Raw genomic sequence first — 20003 nt, 5'->3', positions numbered from 1 at the left:
AGAGGAAATACCACCCCCGCCATGCCTAGCCCGGTGTTTGGATACTGCAGTCTATATTTTGACTCCAGAGTGTGATGACTAGGTAACTTTTCACAAGGATTTCATTTTTTCCTTGTCAAGCCACATTATTTTAAGGGTGACAATAACTTGGCTGCAAATGAGCTGAAACCATCAAGGTGATAAATGAGTTACTGGGAGTGGGAGGCACCGGCCTGGCCTCTGCCTTGCAGGACCACACACCTCTGTCCCTCTTCCACTTTCTCTGAAGAACAATGTGTCATAGATCTCTCCTCTCTGCCCCTCCCCCAAGGCTCCTTCTCTCCTGGCCTCCCGCTTCTTAGGGCAATAGAGGACCATGAACACTTGACTTTGGAAAATATACTGTATCGCAGAGAGTTTAAGAAGGAGGAGACAGAGCTGATTTTTTCCCCCTTTCTGTTAGCAAGTATCTGATTTATAAAACTGCCTTGGAGACAGCTTCTCACCAGGTTTATTTTCTCTGTCAGCCGGGACCATCTGTGAAGTGCTGTTGCCTATGGCCAGCTCAGTGGTCAATCTCAGCTCTTGAGTTGAAACCTAAGAGTTATGTTCAAAAGGCCTAGGGAGTTGGGATGCTGGGTTTCACGCCAAGCAAGATGATTTTCATACAATTTTACAGAGTGCAGTAGGGGATAAGGGCAGGCTGTGCTCCAAGTTTCACATTCATAATCTTACGTAAGTTATTCTAGTTTAACGTAGTTGGGGAAAAAAGTTCGCTAAAGGGTTATCCTTGAGACTTAGCAGTCAAGACTTGAACCATGAGCTGTTGTATTTTGAATCCTTTTTACTTGCCTTTCCCTTCCTTTTTGTGCAGGTTTTTACTCAAAATAACCCTAAGGACAATAGGGTGTAGTGAGACAAGTGAGCTTATCATAAATTCTCCTTGCTAAAGAGATGTTCAGGAGCAGAGCTCTGCGATGGAAAATAACTGTGATGTGCATTTGCAGACCCTCACGGAGAGCACTGAGCCTTCTGTGAGGTACAATCACTTTTATCTGCACTAGTTATTCACGTGTGTATATGAACACACACACTCCTCACATGTGATCCTTTTTATTATTCTGCCTATGCAGTGAGAAGATGGACACCAGGGGCATGCATGAACTGGAGACATTGCAGTTCATTGCACCCTCAAGTGAGGCAGCCACTTTGGACTAATGAGTAAGTATGTTCCTGTCTAATAGGCAGAGCACATGTGCAGTCACAGCAAAATGGGCACAGGCCAGCTGTCTTAGACATGATCTTGAGGTGGCCTCTTCTAAGGACAGCCATTGAAGAGGCAGAGCTTCAGTGTCTTGAGAACTGAGACCTGTATCCTAGTGCCATCTAGTAACTTTCACTTTTATAAACTGCTTTATGAAAGTTGAGTTGAGAAGTCATAGGCTGGGGTTTAAGTCCACTTATGAGAATGTATTTAGTGCAGTTGTAGCTGGAAGTTTCTCTGTTTCTTCCCGGTCCCACAGTCGGGATGAATCTTTGCCACATGTGTCCTGTAGCCTCTTGGTCCCAAGCAAACACACAAAGGCTTATATTGCATACAAACTGTATGGCCTATGGGTCAGGCTTCTTGCTAGTTAGCTCTTACAACAACGCAAAACATTTCTATTAATCTATATGTTACCATGTGGCCATGGCATTACTGATCTGTGGGCATCTTTTTGCCCCTTGGGTGGCAGGCTGGCATCTCCCCCAACTCCACCCTTTTTCTTCTTGTCTTCAGTTTTAATGTACTGCCTAACCTTATCCTGCCCTGCCATAGGACAGTGCAGCTTTATTTATCAAGAAATCAGAGCAACAAATATTCACAGCATACAAAAAAGACATCCCACAGCAGTGCAGTGTTTTGTTTCCATTGTCTAACATGTTCATTAGACTTCAGGGAGTCAGAGAGCCTGGGTTTGCCATTATTTTTGTCTTACTTTAGGACAGAGTATAACTTTAGATACAGGCTCAATGAATGGCAAATTAATCAGATATGCACTGTGCATGATTCTTACTTTTGAGCCTTCATTTATTTCCTTATTAAAGGCTATAAATAGTGCTCAGACTAAGCTTGTGTGGAGAGACAAAGAAAGTTTATTATTTTGTCAAAAGCATTGGATGAATTATAATGCTGTTTCTGACAATATATACAGAATGAGCAATCCATAGTGAAATTATTGAATTTATAATTATAACATTAAAAAACTATAACTCCAAGATCAATCTCCATTCTAAGCTCTAGACTCAATGGTTAACAATCAACCTGATAGTTTTGTGTTATTTAAAAAAAATTATTGCATTTTATTTGTTTATTTTGTTGGCTGGAGGGTTTGTGCACAACATTGTAGGTATGTGGTGGTTGGAGGCAACCTCACAGAAGTAATCTCCACTTCTACCATGTGGAATTCAGGGAATATATCTGTATATATAATGATTTTGATCTATCTGTCTATCTTTTGATCCTGCTCTCTCTATATACACACACATATATTCTTTCTCTCTATATATGCATTATATATATATATATATATATATATATATATATATATATATGCACTTGTGATGTCACAGGGTAGTGATAGAGCACATGTCTAAAATGAATGGAGTGTCCTGGGCTTAATTTCCCAGCTCCCCTCACAAGTGTTGCTGGAGGGCTTCTCTCCAGGTTCCACCAAGCCCCGCAGTCCCACAATCCACGTATAAAATAATCACTCAGATGCTTATATTACTTATAAACTGTATGGCCGTGGCAGGCTTCTTGTTAACTGTTCTTTTATCTTAAATTAACCCATTTTTATAAATCTATACCTTGTCATGCGGCTGGTGGCTTACCGGCGTCTTTACATGCTGTTTGTCCTGGCGGTGGCTGGACAGAGAGTGTCTCTCCCCTTCTTTCTGTTTCCCCAATTCTCCTCTCTCCTTGTCCCGCCTATACTTCCTATCTGGTCACTGGCCATCAGTGTTTTATTTATATAGAGTGATATCCACAGCACTTCCCCTTTTCTTCTTTTTTTTTTTTTTAAAAAAAGGAAGGTTTTAATTTTAACATAGTAAAATTACATATAACAAAACAATTATCAATCAAGAATTACAGTTACAATATTAAAGATGTCCTATCTATCTTATATTTGTGAGTTTAAGGTTTTATATTTAACTTATCTTTTATCATAACTGAGGAAATTACAACTATCTAGTTTTTAACCACATCAAAGACCTCAGAAGGATATAATATTACCTGAGAAATGGAAGAAGGATGTATGTAACTTTTGGGAGTCTTGCAGGGTAGTCAGAGACAGCTGACAGCCTGGACAGTCATCTAATATTCCTTTGTAAAGTTGGGGCATCTGTCTTCAGCTCACAGGGCTAGAGTCTCTCCATCATTTTTTTCAGTGTCCTGTAGAATGTCTGGCAGTTTTCTCTGCAAAGCAGGAACCTGAAGGACCATCTTGTCAAGCAAAGTTCAGTGGTCATCCTTCCATGGGTCTTGTATGTCCAGTCGATCAAGCAGTCCAGGCAAGAACAGTTTCTTGCCCAAATGGCTATCTTTGTCAAGGTGAAGATAAACTCCATATGGAGTGTCTTTGATGTCCATCTTCTTCTTTGAAATAAATCCAGTGCTGTCAGGAGCAGACATGTCTCACTGTCCAGAACTTCTAAATTTTTAAAACATTTTAAATGCCATATTCTGTAGGTCTTTGAAGTGTTTGAAGACTACCTATCTATGTGAAATATATCTATGTATACCTAGAAGACTTAACTAACATGGCTATAAATATGATTATGATAGATGACTAATTATTAATCTATTTCTTAATTATCCATTACAATTTTAAATGAGTTACATAAACATAATACCTCAAACAAGAATAGAAATATATATACAGTATAACAAAATTAACTTTAAGTTTGTATCAATAAACTAAAATCTATACCAATGTAAAACATTTTAAAGAAGTTGTTGTTCTTTAAAAGTAGGTTCATTAATCTACCCTTTTTCTTATCATCTCTATGTCCTATATATCTATATCATAGCCCCTTTTCTTTTTTAGAAAGAGATTGCATTTATAATCAACTTGTTTTAAATAAAAATATTGGTTTTTCTCTGTCCCACACCAGAGGGCTCTTTTGATTTAGGACACAAGAATCTCTTAACCATTTTTCTTTAAAGGAATATGTCTGGGTTTAGATGGGGAGTTAGCCAATTCCACCTCTAAAGCCAGCTTGGTATATTTGGGAATTTGGGCGTAGCATCTCTTACTACTTCCTGCTGGAGGGCGGGCACTGTATTTTATGGGGACGCAAAGAAAATTTTAGACCTATGGGGTAGTCCTTGAGGCTGTATTGTGGGAGCCAGTTGCCTTGGAACTGTTCTGGATGTTGAATCATCTGGGCCATGGTGTCATCGGAGATCTTTCAGGGGGTCTTGGCTGGTCAAACCTGATGTATTTTAACCTGGAACAAATCCATAGCCTCTGGCTTTCTGTGGAAACAAAAGCAGAACCACTTTTCCAAAGTAACATATCCTTATATCCAAATTTTGGCATAACTGAACAGCTTTTACAATCAAATGTTTTTCTTTAGTTACGAATATCAAAGACAACATAATCCAGATTTTATGTGTGATAGCCATCTTTACGTTGCTTATTACCTTTACTGTTTTTTAAACACTTTATTTTTAGATACTATTTGTTTATATAACGGTATTTTTTTTTTTTGTCTTTTAAGCCTACGTACATTTTTACATGCATTATAAACTATTTCATCTGAATCAGTCCTATTGGGAACCTATTGGTTTAAACTGTAGCCTTCTAAGCCTGAAATGGCGTTGTGGCTGCTGGCTCAGCCCCCTTCAGCTTTTCAACATGGAGATGGTACGTTTTCTCCAACTCTGGGAGTCATCAAGTCTCAGAAATAGTAGGTCTACGCTTTTATCAAAGCAGCGTGTAGCCCAGAAACCTCTCTCTCTCTCTCTTTTTTAATACAAGTAAAGACTAAATCTACCACACAGCATAATGTGCTGCTGGCAGAGGCCTCATTCTCGCCATACTGCTGGTCAAATGCACACGCCAGGAACCCGCCAGTGTTCAAACCTGCATTTTGCGGTGTCTAGCTGCCCATATGAGACAAGAAGCAGGAACCTCGTTTTGGCTCTGTTTAGAATTGGTTATTAAATATTGTCAGGTTTAAGGTGGAAACTCGAGCAGTTGGGCGCCATTTGTTGCTGGAGGGCTTCTCTCCAGGTTCCACCAAGCCCCGCAGTCCCACAATCCACGTATAAAATAATCACTCAGATGCTTATATTACTTATAAACTGTATGGCCGTGGCAGGCTTCTTGCTAACTGTTTTTTTTTTTTTTATCTTAAATTAACCCATTTTTATAAATCTATACCTTGTCATGTGGCTGGTGGCTTACTGGCGTCTTTACATGTTGCTTGTCCTGGTGGTGGCTGCAGTGTCTCCCCTCTTCTTTCTGTTTCCCCAATTCTCCTCTCTCCTTTTCCCGCCTATACTTCCTATCTGGTCACTGGCCATCAGTGTTTTATTTATATAGAGTGATATCCACAGCACACAAGTGCATACCCACATACCCAGAATAACTTTAAAGTCTATCATAACTTTTATGTTTCCTTACTTGATTATGATCCTCCTTGTAGATTTCCATTTCTTTGTTGCACACTAGCACACTCCTACTATTAACAGAGGAAAGGGTTGTTTCCACATGCATGTCAGGTCATAAATAGCTTGTTCAACTCTCATATCCAATGTGATGTGTCTCCTCCTGTCTTCCTTCCCATTTGTATGTTTTTCTTCATTTCTACTATGAGCCTATCACTAATTCTCACTACCTTCATTCTCTTCCTTTGTATTATTATATGATTCCTGTAACTATGACTAAAATACTTGAGAGAATTACCTAAGAGACAAAGGATGTATTTTGGCTAATTGTTTTGCAGAGGTCAGATGCATGGTTATTTGGTATGTAGTCTTGGTAGAACATCATGGAAGTGGGAGTGTGGGGGAGGGTAGGTGTTTTACCACATGACATTCATCAGAAAGCAGGAGGGGGGAAGAACAAACTACTAGTGACTAATCATTCACATCCCAAGGCAGACTCCTTGGTACCTACTTCCCCCAGCAATGCACCAAGTAAGTCCTAAAGCTTTTGCCATCTCCCAAAATAGTGCCGCCAAGTGGAGATAAAGTACTCAATACAGGAGCTTGTGCGGAACAACCACCTTGCAATTACTATTTCCCTTTGGAATCTTCTTCTAGATATTTACATTTAAATCCCATTTCTCTATGGATATCACCTCATTCTAGAACATGTTGATGATGTGAAGAACCCATTCCATAATATCTCAATACTTTCTCTTGTCTTCTTTTTTCCTTCACGACAGTTGACATTACATGGCATTATGTCTTTCATTTGCCCATTTAATATTGTGTATTTGCTTCCAAGAGGATGGATGTTCCATGCAGCAGGAACTTGTTCCACTACAGCCACAGTTATTTACATTCAAATTATAGTCACAGTACATACACACACACACACACACACACACACACACACACACACGAGCACAAATATCTACTAGGTGCTAACTAGTTATCCAGTTAGCCAACTTGCCCTGGGCATCCTGTCTCCACCTCTTGAGCACTGAGATTATAGACAGGCTTCCATACATGCTCAACTGTTAACTGGTGTTCTGATTGCCAGTCCACACACTTGTGCTGCAAGTATTTTATGCACTTAGCTATCTCTTCAGTTGTTTGTAGAAATATTTGTAAAATAATATGTATGCTTAAAGAAACTTATAAACTACAGGGTAAATTTGTAACATATAGTCCTTTGATATGTTTAATAAAAATAAATTTATTTCTGCAATTATTAGTAGCAAATCGAATCTAACCAATTTTTTCCTCACTGTGGGTTTTGTTCTTTTGTGTTAATTTTTGTTTTTGTTTTTGTTTGTTTCTTTGTTTTGTTTTTTTTGATACAGGGTTTCTCTGTGTAGTTTTGGTGCCTGTCCTGGATCTCGCTCTGTAGACCAGGCTGGCTTCAAACTCACAGAGATCCTCTTGGCTCTGCTTCCCAAGTGCTGGAATTAAAGGCATGAGTCACCATCACTTGGCTTAATTTTTGTTTTAAATTGTATTATACTCATAGTTATCAAATAATTCTGCTGTGCAAAAAGCATGACATCTTAGGGTTACTATTGCTGTGATAAAACACTATGACCAAAATCAAATTGGGGACAGAAGGATTTATTTGTTGTACACTTTCATATTGTAGTCCATCACTGAAGGAATTCAGGACAGGAAATCAAACAGGGCAGGGACTGAAGGCAGGACTTATGTAGAGGCTATGGAGGAATGCTGCTTACTGGATTGCTCCGCATGGCTTGCTCCACCTGTTTCCTTATAGAACTCAGGACCACCAGCCCAGAGAAAGTGCCACCACAATGGGCTGTGGCCTCCTACATGAGTGACTAATTAAGAAAATACTCTATAGGCTTACCAACAGACTGATAGAGTCGTTTTCCCATCCTCTTGGATGACTTTAGTTTGAGTTAAGTTGATACAAAACTATCCAACACAATGGGCATGACCTGAATCCAAATGATATAACAAATAGCTGAAGATGTTTAGTAGACCTCTAGATGTCCTCAGTGTATTTGTGGCAGTGTGCCTGGGTTAGATAATCGAGTTCTAGATGTCTTCAGTATGTCATTGGCAGTGTTTCTGGTTTAGGTGATGGTTTTAGCAGTATGCATTACTCTCTAAACATGAAATAGAAAGCATGGCAGTGTGTGGACTGATGATAACTTAGAATAACTGACAGTTAAGAGCAATTTAGACCCGTATTTTCAAGACACAATTTGAAATGATCACACAATAAAATTATAAATTTTATTAAAAGTAATTTTGTTCCCCCACAATTCTTGTTCCCCTGTAGTCTTCAGCAGACATAGTGGCATGTTTTATCCTTTATTTTGAAATTTGCTGCTTCTACTTAGCATAACTGTTTTTATCTTTCTTCATAAATAATCATATAGAATTTCCTCATCTCCTTGAAGGCTTCCAGCTGCCTACTATCAGCAGGAGCTAGGACTTCTTTTCCTAGAATCATATCGACACACTAAGTTCAGTAGTTTGATTATATATATATATATATATATATATATATATATATATATTACAGTTATAGTTACCTAACACTCATGTATGTTCCTTGTCCACAAATATATGTGCCTGCAAAAGATACACCTGTACATGGTAGAACCCAGATCAAACTTCCAAGTTGGTTGAAAATCCAACATGGTGTGAGGGCATTTGATTCATAGCAAAGTGAATCAACTATGATGTCAGGGATGTGAATTACAACTGCTCTGACTCATTCTTGTGGGAGTGAAAAATGAGACAGCTACTTTAGAAGAGAGGTCAGCAGACCTCAGCAGATCAAATATGCTCTCACTATTACTCATCACTAATCACACCACTCTATCTATTCCAATAGCTTAAAAACTGAATGTCCACACAAAACATGCATGATGACATTCATCACAGCAGCTTTATTCACAATTATTAAAACTTGAATGCAGCCAAGATATTCTTCATTGGATGAGTGTCTTGCCTGTGTTATATCCAGATGAAGAAATAATATTCAACACTAACAACAACAACAACAACAAAGAGGATGACCAAATTATGATAAGACATGGCAAAAATTTTTTTGCTTAAGAAAATAATACAAGTTACATAGTATTCAAGTCCAACTAGAAAAGGGAAAATCTGTATAGGCACTAAATTGATGAATGATCACATTGAGTTTGGGGGGAAGGAGAAATTTAAAGACAGATCACAAGGGATCTATCCTGAGACCACTGAATATGAGAGTGTAATGGTTTCCACATGTCACTATAATGTAGAGTTTTCAATGCTCATAAGAAGTATAACACCATAAGTGTTTTCTGTTGGAAAGTGTGGTCTATTGGAGTGATAAAGACTTCTCACTGAAGACTGATTGATTGAACTAATTGTGCTATGCTGGTGGATGATGTCCCAAGAATAAGGCTGGGCCTGTGTGGGGCAAACAGACACAGAGACCTTTCTATACTCTCTACTGAATATTTTTATGAAAGTAATTTTTCCTGAAAATTAAAATCAATTTTTAAAGTGAAAATGATATTTCATATTATTACATAAAAGTAATATCCATATGTGAATCCATGGATACATATTCATTTAATAAGCATTGCTTAGTCCCTTCCAAGTTTTATTCATGGCTTCAGATAGCACAGTGTTTTTGATCTGATAGGTGTTTAAGATTTTAGTGAGACCAGCAGAGAAATCATAGCACAGCCTGAGAAATACTATTCTCAGGTTAAAAGGAAGCTTGTCTCCTCATTGCATTGTTCTGTTCTTGCTTGCTGTGAATTCAGAGTCAAGGCTACAATACAAAGAAGCTGACCTCTTAGCTTGTTTGTTTTGCCTTCAATGCTGCACCTGTGACCTCAAAGCTCTTCACGACTAACTTTGGTCACTGGAGAAACTGAGCTGACTTACCCTGACCTTTCCCAACCTACCTTGAGGCTAAATCTAAACCTAGGGGAACAGACATTGGTGTGGTCAGGGGCCCAGTTCAGCTGTGTTTATTAAGAGAGAGTCTCAGGGGTGTCTTTGTGCCGTGCAGCCTTCTCTCTGCATGCTTTAATTTTTACGACACGTAGAGTCATTAATGCATTTCTTGCTTTTGCTGTAATGTGACATTTAAAATATCACATATCTTAATGTCGGACGATGGGAAGTAATTTTGTTCCAGCAGTTTCCTTAGAGTGAGAGTGGCAAGCAGAGCACAATCACTCACCAGTATTTACCAAGCTCACTTGGTGAAGACAGCAGGCTCCATCAAAGCAGACACACTGCTGTTTTGATCCCATCTGATCCCAGACATCTGGAGGGAAGGGAGTGGAAGACTCTATAGTCAGCTTTCAAGTCCACCACTTACTCATGAGCCACAATTTTCAGTGCTATCTGTCCATAGTCTTCAGTACTGTCTGTCCATAGTCTTCAGTGCTATCTGTTCAATTGTTTAGGCTGTTTAACGTTACCTTGGGGAAGCTGTTACCTCTCTCCCATCTTCATTTCTGTATTATTAGTCCCATGCAATGGTCTTCAACCCTGCTCGTATACTAAAGATCCTTTAAGGCACTGAAAAAAAAAAAAAAAAAAAAAAGGAAAGAAAAACAAAAAGAAAATAGTCTCTGAGCTGGAGAGATGACTCAGGGGTTAAGAGCACTGGCTGCTTCATCCAGTTACTGATGGAAGCAGATGCAGAGATCCGTGACTGGGTGCCAGGCCCAGCTCCAGGAGTCTATCAATGGAGAGAGGAGGGATTCTATAAGCAAGAGATGCTGTGGGATGTCTTTCTGTATGCTGTGAATATGTGTTGCTCTGATTGATTGATAAATAAAATGCTAATTGGCCCATAGCCAGGCAAGAAGTATAGGCAGGGCCAGGAGAAAAAGAATTGTGGGAAGAAGAAGGCTGAATCAGGAGACTCCAGCCTACCGTCCAGGGAACAGCATGTAACAGCAAACAGGTAAAGCTACAGAACATGTGGCAACATATAGATTAACAAAAATGGGCTGAGTTTAAGTGTAAGACCTAGTCAGTGGTAGGCCTGAGCTAATGGCCAAGCAGTTTTAATTAATATAAGCCTCTGTGTGTTTACTTGTGTCTGAGCTGCTGTGGACTGGGCGGGGACACAGGAAAAACCTTTCAGGTACAGCCTATGGCAAAGAGGCAGGCAAGAAATACAAGCATATAGACAGGAAGAAACAAAGGGAAGAGTTGTGAGCCAGCCACCCAAAGAACAACATGTAATGGGATACAGGTAAAGCCATGGAACATATGGTGAAACAGAGATTAATAGAAATGAGTTAATTTAAGATAAAAGAGCTAGCTAGCAAGAAGTCTGAGCCATTAGGCCATACAGTTTGTAAGTAATATAGCCTCTGTGTGTTTACTTGTCCAAGTGGCTGTAGGCCAGGTTGGACACAGAAAAACTTCTGACTACAAAGGGACATTGAGATCATGATGGGAAAATGTACAGAGATGACCAGCAACACTAGTGGAAACCCATGAACTCTGGACCAATAGCTGTGGAGCCCCATGGGACTGGCCTAGGCCCTCTGGATACGTGAGACAGTTGTTTAGCTTGGACTGTTTTTTTTTTTGGGGGGGGGGAAGCAGGCAGGGGGATCAGGATTCATTCCTGGTTCATGAGCCAGCTTTTTGGAGCCCAGTACCTAAGGTGTGACAACTTGTGCAGCCTTGGTGCAGGGAGAAGGGGTTTGGACCTACCTCAGCTGAATGTACCAGACTCTGCTGACTCCCCAAGGGAGAACTTGATGTGGAGGAGGTAGAATGCAGGGTGGGTAGTGGGGAAGGCTGAAAGCAGTGGGAAGAGGGAGGAGGGGGATCTGTGGTTGGTATGTGAAATGAATAGAGAATTTCTTAATAACAATAAAAATAAATATATAATTATTTTTGTGTAAAAAAAGAGCACTGATTGCTCTTCTAGAAGATTCAGGTTTGATTCCTATCACCTGAATTGTGGCTCACAACCATTATGTAACTCCAGTGTTATGGGATCAGACACTCTTCCCTGATCTCCATCAGCACCAGGTGTGCAAGTGGTATGTGCAGGCAAAACACCTATATACCCATAAAATAACATTAAAAATTAATTACAATTTCCAGTATCCATTTTCAATCAGTTCAAACATCTTGTGCTAGGATTAGGTATGGACATTCATAAGTTTTGTTTGTTTTGACCTCTCTGAAGGATTCACAAACATAGTGCGAGTGAAAAAACCAGTAAGGAAGACAGTATTAAAGGTCCTTCCATCTCCTAAGACCTCTGGATCTATGAATTCTTATCAATGGCTAGACCTCATCAAGATCAACAATGTCTCTCTACAGCAACTTGAGCAAATTCCTTGATTTAAAATGTTTTCATTCATTGAACTAGATACAGATTGAGGATACACTACGTGTTTTATGCTATAGAAACTGTAGATGTTACAGTAGGAAAAATTCTGATTGAGTAGATCAGACCAGGGAGCTAGGTAAAAATCTCCAACACAACAGGTGGGAAGATTACCTCCATCACGTTTTAAAGATAGTGGGAATTTTTGAAAACATTTTAAAGTTTCTAGAAGGACTGACACCAGTGCAAAAAGTCTGGAACTGGTCATGTGCTCATTGGAGGCCTTTGAGGTCCCAAGGGACTCTATAAATTGGTCCCATGTGTTTGAACAGCTTTGTAGGAAAGAGAAAAGACAACACATACAGGAATGAACACACACACAGACACAAAGACACACACACACACACACACACACACACACACACACACACAGACTCAAATTCACATAATAGAGATGCTTCACCCATGACTCACTTCTGTATGGCTGTCTGCTTCCTGAGACTGGTTACCCGGTGGTGTTGTTGAGTGCTGATGTACAACTGTGGGTATGAGAGCTAGGGGAAGGACCAGCAGTTTCTCTCCCAAAAAGTCAAACTGTTTTCTTCCAATTAGCAACAGACTCTGCTATTCAGTCTGATCATGGTGTACTGGTACATGGGATTTGTTAACTGGCCCAGGCCAGTCAGAATCTGTTGACGAAAAGCCATTCTTTTCTTCTTTTTATAGAGGAGGAAATTGGTGCAGAGAGGTTTATGGCTTGCCAAGGTCACAAAGCTAGTGAGAACGAGTCTGGAATCTGAACCTAGGCACATGATTTCTGGCCCACCTTATTAACCACTTAGCCATCTTAAAACTTCTGGCTAAGCAGGCCTTTTGTTTGTCCATGGTTTCTTCTTACTAATAAATGCAGCCCTCTTATAATTTCAGTGCACCTGTAACCCCCATCATTTGCTTTTACCAACTGATACTTTGGTACCTGCTGCCAACTAGTTGATGTTCTCTTTCCTGTTTCAGATTTTTGATTGAGAGAATGGATTGGCCAGCTCTGACCCTGTTTGAACAGGATTTCCATGTCAGATCTCATCACAGCCCAACTTGCTACGGTAAGTCTAACCCTTTGTCAACTGAAGGTTGGTCATCACATGTGTGCAGACACCGCCTCCCAACACTCCTCTCAGCTGGAACATGGTACAGGGCTACTTCCCTTAGAAGTAGGCACTAGGGTTGATTGTGCACTGAAAAGTCCATTGTGGCAGTCTGAAATGTTGGGCCTAGATCAGAGCCAACCACAACATCATGCAGAGTAAGCAGAAAAAGTTCCCAACCCACAGACTCTTCCATACGTGGGTATAACAGGGTCTTAAAGGGAAGGACAACAAACTAGACAAGGGGATGAAAAAAGCCATGCAGGCTCAAAAGGTGCTGTGTCAAATACTGTGGCTGGCCATTTCTCTACACAGGAGGCACATAGTTAACTTTACTATATCCCACAGAAGCCCATAATTCTAGACCTGAAAGTGAGGAATGAGGGAACACTACCATGTGCAGACCAGTGACTGCTATGGACCCTCATTGGGCTTCAGTTCGGTACTGATTTTCCTCAATCTAAACTCATATATTATCTGCAACAGTTTATATGACTTTACCAAGGAGTTCAGGGTAGCCTGCCTCTATGGTAGGCTAGATCCATTTAGATGGGACACCATGAAGGGCTCGGTTTGAACGCTAAGAATATGAAGAAGTCAGATGAGGCAGAAGGGAATGTGGGGAATAGGGGGAAGAACAAGTCAGGCTTTGAGTCGGAGTCTAAGCTGAAACCTAAGAAAGGAGAGATGGGAGAATGGAGCTCTGTTTCAGTATGAGTCAGAGCATAGGGAATCTGTTCCAGAGATTGCCTATTAGAAGAGGTTTGTACCAATAGTTGCAGGGTTGAGGCAATGCCAAAGGAAAGCATGATGCAGCTGTGGACCTACAGCAAGAGATCTAAATATGTCAGATCTTGGGGATGGAAGAACAGATTTCCTGTGGCAGCTATCTTAGACTGACTGAGTCGTGAACTTTTGAGATGATCTCAAGTGACTGAGCAGTAACTCTTACATAAATTGTATGCTACATTTGTAGGTGAATGTATTTTTGTCTTGCTTGCACATCTACATGATAGTAGCTGTTTATAATTCTGTCCAGGCATATTTAGTGTCTGAGAATCAAGACCATGTGTTTATTCATTTCCAAAACCTCAACATCAACCAATAGCTGCATCAGACAGCAGCTATTCAGTAATGACTGAAGGAACAAATGAATGGTCTATCTCCTTGAGTAGTCAGTAGAAAGTTTTGAATGCAGCAGTTAAATATTTGAAGTTGGTCTGTTAAAAGTCTCTTCTGCCTTGGTGATCTCCTTAGAGATGAGACAGGAAGAGCATCTTTCTTGGACTTGTCAATAAATTCTATTTTGTGGTGCTGATTAAATTTTCTATATTTGGCCAAATTGCTTGGCTTCTCAAGGGTTTAGTTTTTTTTTTTTTTTTTTTTTTTTTTTTTCTCAAATGTAGTATCTAACCGGAGGCTTAGTGAGATAACTTCCTATACCTGGCTAGGGCAGAGCCAGGCATATACAAGGACTTCTGCAAATTCCACATCCTTTCTTGTTCTTCTAAAAATGAATCACTCAGGTCCTTGGGCAGACAGTCATCTTGTGTACAGGCTTGTTGAAGAGGACAGCAAATGAGTCACAGTAGCAATGATTCAATCTGAGGCGTAGGAACGATTGGACTGATCAATAAGTAGGCTCATTGCCTGTTAAGCCTCTCAACTGCCTATTTGTAATTAATGCAACAAAGTGTACATCAGTGTTACTCTCATTTTACAGAGAGTGAAATGGAGGCTTACAATGGTGTGTAAGTCACCCCCGGAATGTGGCTTCAAGTGGATACAGTAGGATTCACACCTAACTGTGTTGAAGACTGCATTAGTTCCCAACTGCATGTATTTTCCCCATAGAGATGGATAAATAGGAACTCTGAGGACCAAACATATCTGGAGTTCTCTCAAGAATTCCCCAAGATCTCAAGAAGTAGCAAGAACCAGACAATAACATTAGAAGAGGAACAGCAGGAGTTAGAGGCTGACTCCTTTTGTTGGGATGTTCTGCCCTCTGCTGGTAGAATTTTATGATTTTTCTATTCAAGTACTTAAAAAGCTGATCTTAGACTTTCAAATTGGGGGCTCCTTGGTGGTAACTAAATTGTTTAAAATGAGAGTACTTTGCATGTAATTCATTCATAAACATGTGACTATTTGCCACTGTTTGTATAGGTGTTTGTGTGTGTGTGTGTGTGTGTGTGTGTGTGTGTGTGTGTGGGCGTTTAAGGGTGCAGAGGTAACCCTCGGCCTTCAGTACCTCTGGGTGACCCTCATTAGCAACCGGAAGTTAAAATACCTCAACCTGGGGAACACACTCATGAGGGACGATGACATCAAGTTAGCCTGCGAAGCGTTAAAACACCGGAACTGCTCCCTGGAGACTTTGCGATTGGATTCCTGCGAGTTAACCTCCGCCTGTTACCTGGAGATCTCCAAGCTGCTTCTCTCAACCACCAGCCTCAAATCTCTCAGTCTGGCAAGAAATAAGGTGGTAGAAAAAAGCATGAGGTCGCTCTGTGAGGCCTTGAGTAGCTCCCAGTGTTCACTGCAGAAGCTGATACTGGACAGCTGTGACCTCACATCTGCCAGCTGCCAGGCTCTGGCCTCAGCCCTTCTCAGCAACCGGACCTTGACTCACCTGTGCCTGTCAAACAACAGCTTGAGGGCTGAAGAAGTGAGGCGGTTTCCTGGCACTGATGCTTATCAACAACAAAAAGCTGACCCACCTGAGCCTGACGATGAACCCCATGGAGGATGGCGGGGTGAAGCTTCTGTGTGAGGCTCTCCGGGAGCCGACATGTCACCTCCAAGAGCTGGAACTGGTGGACTGCCAGCTCACGGAGGATTGCTGCGAAGATCTGGCCTGCGTGATCACAGCCAACAAGCAATTGACGAGCTTGGATCTCGGTAACAACGCCCTGGGTGACGTCGGAGTCATGGCCCTGTGCAAGGGGCTGAGGCATGAGGACAGCTCCCTGAAGAGACTTGGGTTGGAGGCCTGCGGGTTGACTTCCGAATGCTGTGAGGCACTGTCACTGGCCCTGTCTTCCAACCAGCTCCTCACCAGCCTAAACCTGACAAAGAATGACTTCAGTACGTCGGGGATGTTGAAGCTGTGCTCTGCATTCCTGCATTCCACCTCTAAACTTCGGATAATCGGCCTGTGGAAGCAACAGTACTATGCCCAGGTGAGAAGGCAGCTGGAGGAATTGCAGTTTACAAAGCCCCAAATGGTGATTGATGGTGATTGGTATTCCTTTGACGACGATGACGACCGTAACTGGTGGAAAAACTGAAGACATGAGTCCCCTTCTGCCCCGGGTCCTAGGACCTCCGTGTCTGGGAACCTCAGATGATGTAGCAGGAATAAAATAAACACTTAGCATTTGGAAAAAAAAAATATGCGCGCGTATGTGCACATATATGAAAGCATGTTTGGCTATATGCGTAGTCACAAAGCTGTAAAGCCCAACACAATACCTGTCAAAGAGTAAGCAATAAACAAATATTGAACGAATAAGTGACTAGATGTTCACACACAGGAAGAACCCAGGAAGGCAAAGTGTTACTGTGCACATCAATTGTGCCCTGCTCTAAGCACCTTTGTGTTCTACAGAACCTTGGCTTTCAAGACACTAGGTGCTGTGCCCCAGAGTGACTCCATTTGATAAGACAAAAATTTCCTCCAACTTGAGTGCACAGGTAGGGGCAGAATGACTCTGCATCTTTTTTTTAAAATTAATTTTTAATTTTATAATTTAATTTAATTTTACATATCAGCCATGGATTCCCCTGTCTTCCCTCCTCCGCCCTCCCCCCAAACCCACCTCCCATCCCCATCTCCTCCAGGGCAAGGACTCCCCTGGGGATTCAGCTCAGCCTGGTACATTCAGTCGAGGCAGGTCCAGTCCCCTCCTTCCTTCACCCAGGCTGAGCGAAGTGTCCCAGCATAGGCTCCAGGCTCCAAAAAGCCAGCTCATGCACTAAGGACAGGTCCCGGTCCCACTGCCTGGGGACCTCCCAAACAGTCCAAGCTAATCGACTGTCTCACTTATCCAGAGGGCCTGATCCATTTGGGGGCTCCTCAGCTATTGGTGCATAGCTCATGAGTTTCCACTAGTTTGGCTATTTGTCCCTGTGCTGCTTCAACACTTGGGAATTAGAGATTAATTCATGCTGTTCCGTGTCTGACCTCTAGGGGGCTTTCTTTCTATATCAGCCTCATAGTGGAAGGCTGAAGAGCAAGTGCTCACAGTAGAGTGGGGAAGAGAGCTGAACTCAGCATTTTATCAGGATTCCATTCCACTGTAACTGATCAGCTCCTGAGATAATGACATCAATTTCTGAGTGCAGAACTTTATGACTCCCCTTTCTCAACATTACTTCCGTGAGGACTGGATTTTCGACATTTCCTTTTGGAAATGCATTGAAACCATAGGACGTTTAATATGATCTTGTCACTCTTCAATTTGGTTTATAAATATCGTCCTATATATGCCTTGGGGAAACCTGAGCATATAGAGCTCTCTCCAATGTCGTTGGATGATGAAGAAACTGAGAATCAAAAGGAAACGTGTAGACTGAAGCTTTGATGATCCCCTTTGCTCCGGGAACTGAGAGCTCCTGCGCTCAGGGACTCTGTTCAAAGGCAGGCACTGAAACACACAGATGCTGAGTTTGCTGGCTCCGACGACTTACTAAAATTTCTGTGAAAATGCAATATAGTATTCAAAAGATGAGTAATGGGGTGCTTCTGCTAGTTCTTAGACTACAGTTTAGTAGAGAGATTCCAAATTGCTTCTAAATGCACAGATAGGCTTCCGCCAAAGTGTTGGTGCTTGTTGGGTCTTGAATGGATGGATGAATGAATGAAGGAATGAATGAATGGTGTGAATAATCAACACTGATCACTTTTCTGCGATTATAATTCAGTTGTGAGATGATAATCTGTGACCTCTCTTGAGCTTCAAGGTGATTTAGTTAGGAAACAACAGCTTTTCTTATCTCCCCCTAGATAGTCAAGTTGTGGTCTTTTATCTTCTTCCCCTTTTCATTTATAAGTATATTCAGCATGTTGCTTCCCTGGGCCAAAATATTTAAGAGAGATCATGTTGAATGTCACTAAACACTTTGACACCTCGAGATGTATACTTTTCTCACTACAGTTCCCCCTCCCTCCACCTCACCTTTCTTTCTTTCCTCTTAACAACAGACAGGAGACAGCCTTGGGCGGCTGTGACTCCTGTCCTCTCCTGCATTCTGTCTCTGTCAACTTGAGAATAGCCACTCTACTAAGGGCAGCCAGCTGTGTGAGACATGCAACACATCCCCCTCTACCTTATCCAACGCAAACCCCAAAGACTGAGGCCTGAGTTTAGAAAGGATTCTGGAATTCTCCCCACTGCAGTATCAACTATCCCACTAGTTCAGGATAGTGTATATGCATTCATCCCTGGGATCGGCCAATGGACAAGACCATCCAGGTAAGTTGTCTTGACCAGTGTTTTGTATCCTTCCAGCCAGTGCTCCCCAGCCTGTCTGGTTAGCACTTTACCGCACGTGGCTTTTAATTAATGAGATCATCCCAAGGTTCAGCAGAGCCTTACCCAGGGCTCAGTGCTCCCTGCTCTCTGGGGACACACAGAAGTGCTGGAAGAAGGGAACAAGGGCACTGCCAGGAGCAGAGGCACCTACCTGCTCAGCTGAATTGTTGTTTTGAAAGATTGTTTCATAGTATTTGGTTTTTAAGCAGAAAACAGTCAAGAACCTCCAAAAAATATCTCAATGACATAGTGAAAGTGTTTGCCCTAAATTTAGATCTTAATGAGGAATACAAAATGTCTATATCACATGCGCTATAAATTGAATTTAGTGTGTAAAATATTCACATGGCAATGTATGTTTAGTATATATACATATATGTGCTTTTAATGGTGCTTTTAAGTCTTAGATAAAACCTTGTACTGACTGATTTCTTGGAACCACACCTGACAGTGAAGACACGTGAATTGGCTATTCCCAGAGTATAGACCGATATGGTTGATCCTTTTGAACAGCATGGCAAAGTAAATCGAGGTTTTCACATGGGGGCAATTGCAAACTATTAATAAACTAACATAAGATAGTTTGTGTAGTATACTCTATATGCATGGCATATACAGTACATATTTTAAATACATGTATTATATTTATAATTTTCTATACTATTCTGTGCTGTACCGTTTGCAATGGTTCATCTTTGTAGTCATCTTGATGAGACTTGGAATCAATGAGTAAACTCATACCTGGGTGATTTGTCAGTCATTTCTAGAGGCATTTAACTGGGGAGAGAAGATCCATCGTAAAAATGTGTGACACCATTGGCTGGGGACTGAGCATGGCAAGAAGGAAAATGGAGAAAGCCAGCTCTGCTTCTAGATCACGCAGGACTGAGAATGTCCCCACCGCTGTGGCTGGAAGCCACTCCTGTCCCCATGTCTCCTTACCATAATGGGCCAGACCTCAGACTGTGAGCCAACATTAACTTGCTCTTTTAAATTGCTTCTTGTCAGGCACATGGCTGCAATAATGAGAAAAGTGGTCAACACAGTGCCTTTATGGCCAATTAGAATGATGATAATGCTATTATTGTAATTTATAAAGCCAATATGTTTTATAGGAATTTTGAACAGAAAAGAAAAATAATTTCCAATCTCACCATTTTAACATGAGTTTGGATTTTAGTCTCTATTTTTTCATTGTTTATTCTATATATTTTTAGTTGACATATCAACTTTGTAACTGTGTCCTATTGTTTTTAGTTACAATAACAGACATTGTCATATAATATAATTCCCTATGTATA

General features: G+C 41.1%; 1 protein-coding gene across 1 annotated transcript; it reads left to right on the top strand.

The window, feature by feature from the left end:
* The first annotated feature begins 13750 nt into the window (after positions 1 to 13750).
* Positions 13751 to 16455, top strand: LOC114683190 (NACHT, LRR and PYD domains-containing protein 5-like). The gene is made up of 3 exons (XM_037208843.1): positions 13751 to 13873; positions 15387 to 15750; positions 15839 to 16455. Exons 1-3 carry the CDS (start codon positions 13751 to 13753, stop codon positions 16453 to 16455), a joined length of 1104 nt encoding a protein of 367 aa, XP_037064738.1.
* Positions 16456 to 20003: the final 3548 nt, after the last annotated feature.

Source organism: Peromyscus leucopus, chromosome 10 (genome assembly GCF_004664715.2).
Source record: "Peromyscus leucopus breed LL Stock chromosome 10, UCI_PerLeu_2.1, whole genome shotgun sequence".
Taxonomy (NCBI): Eukaryota; Metazoa; Chordata; class Mammalia; order Rodentia; family Cricetidae; genus Peromyscus; species Peromyscus leucopus.
This window is presented reverse-complemented; position numbering and strand designations above follow the sequence as displayed.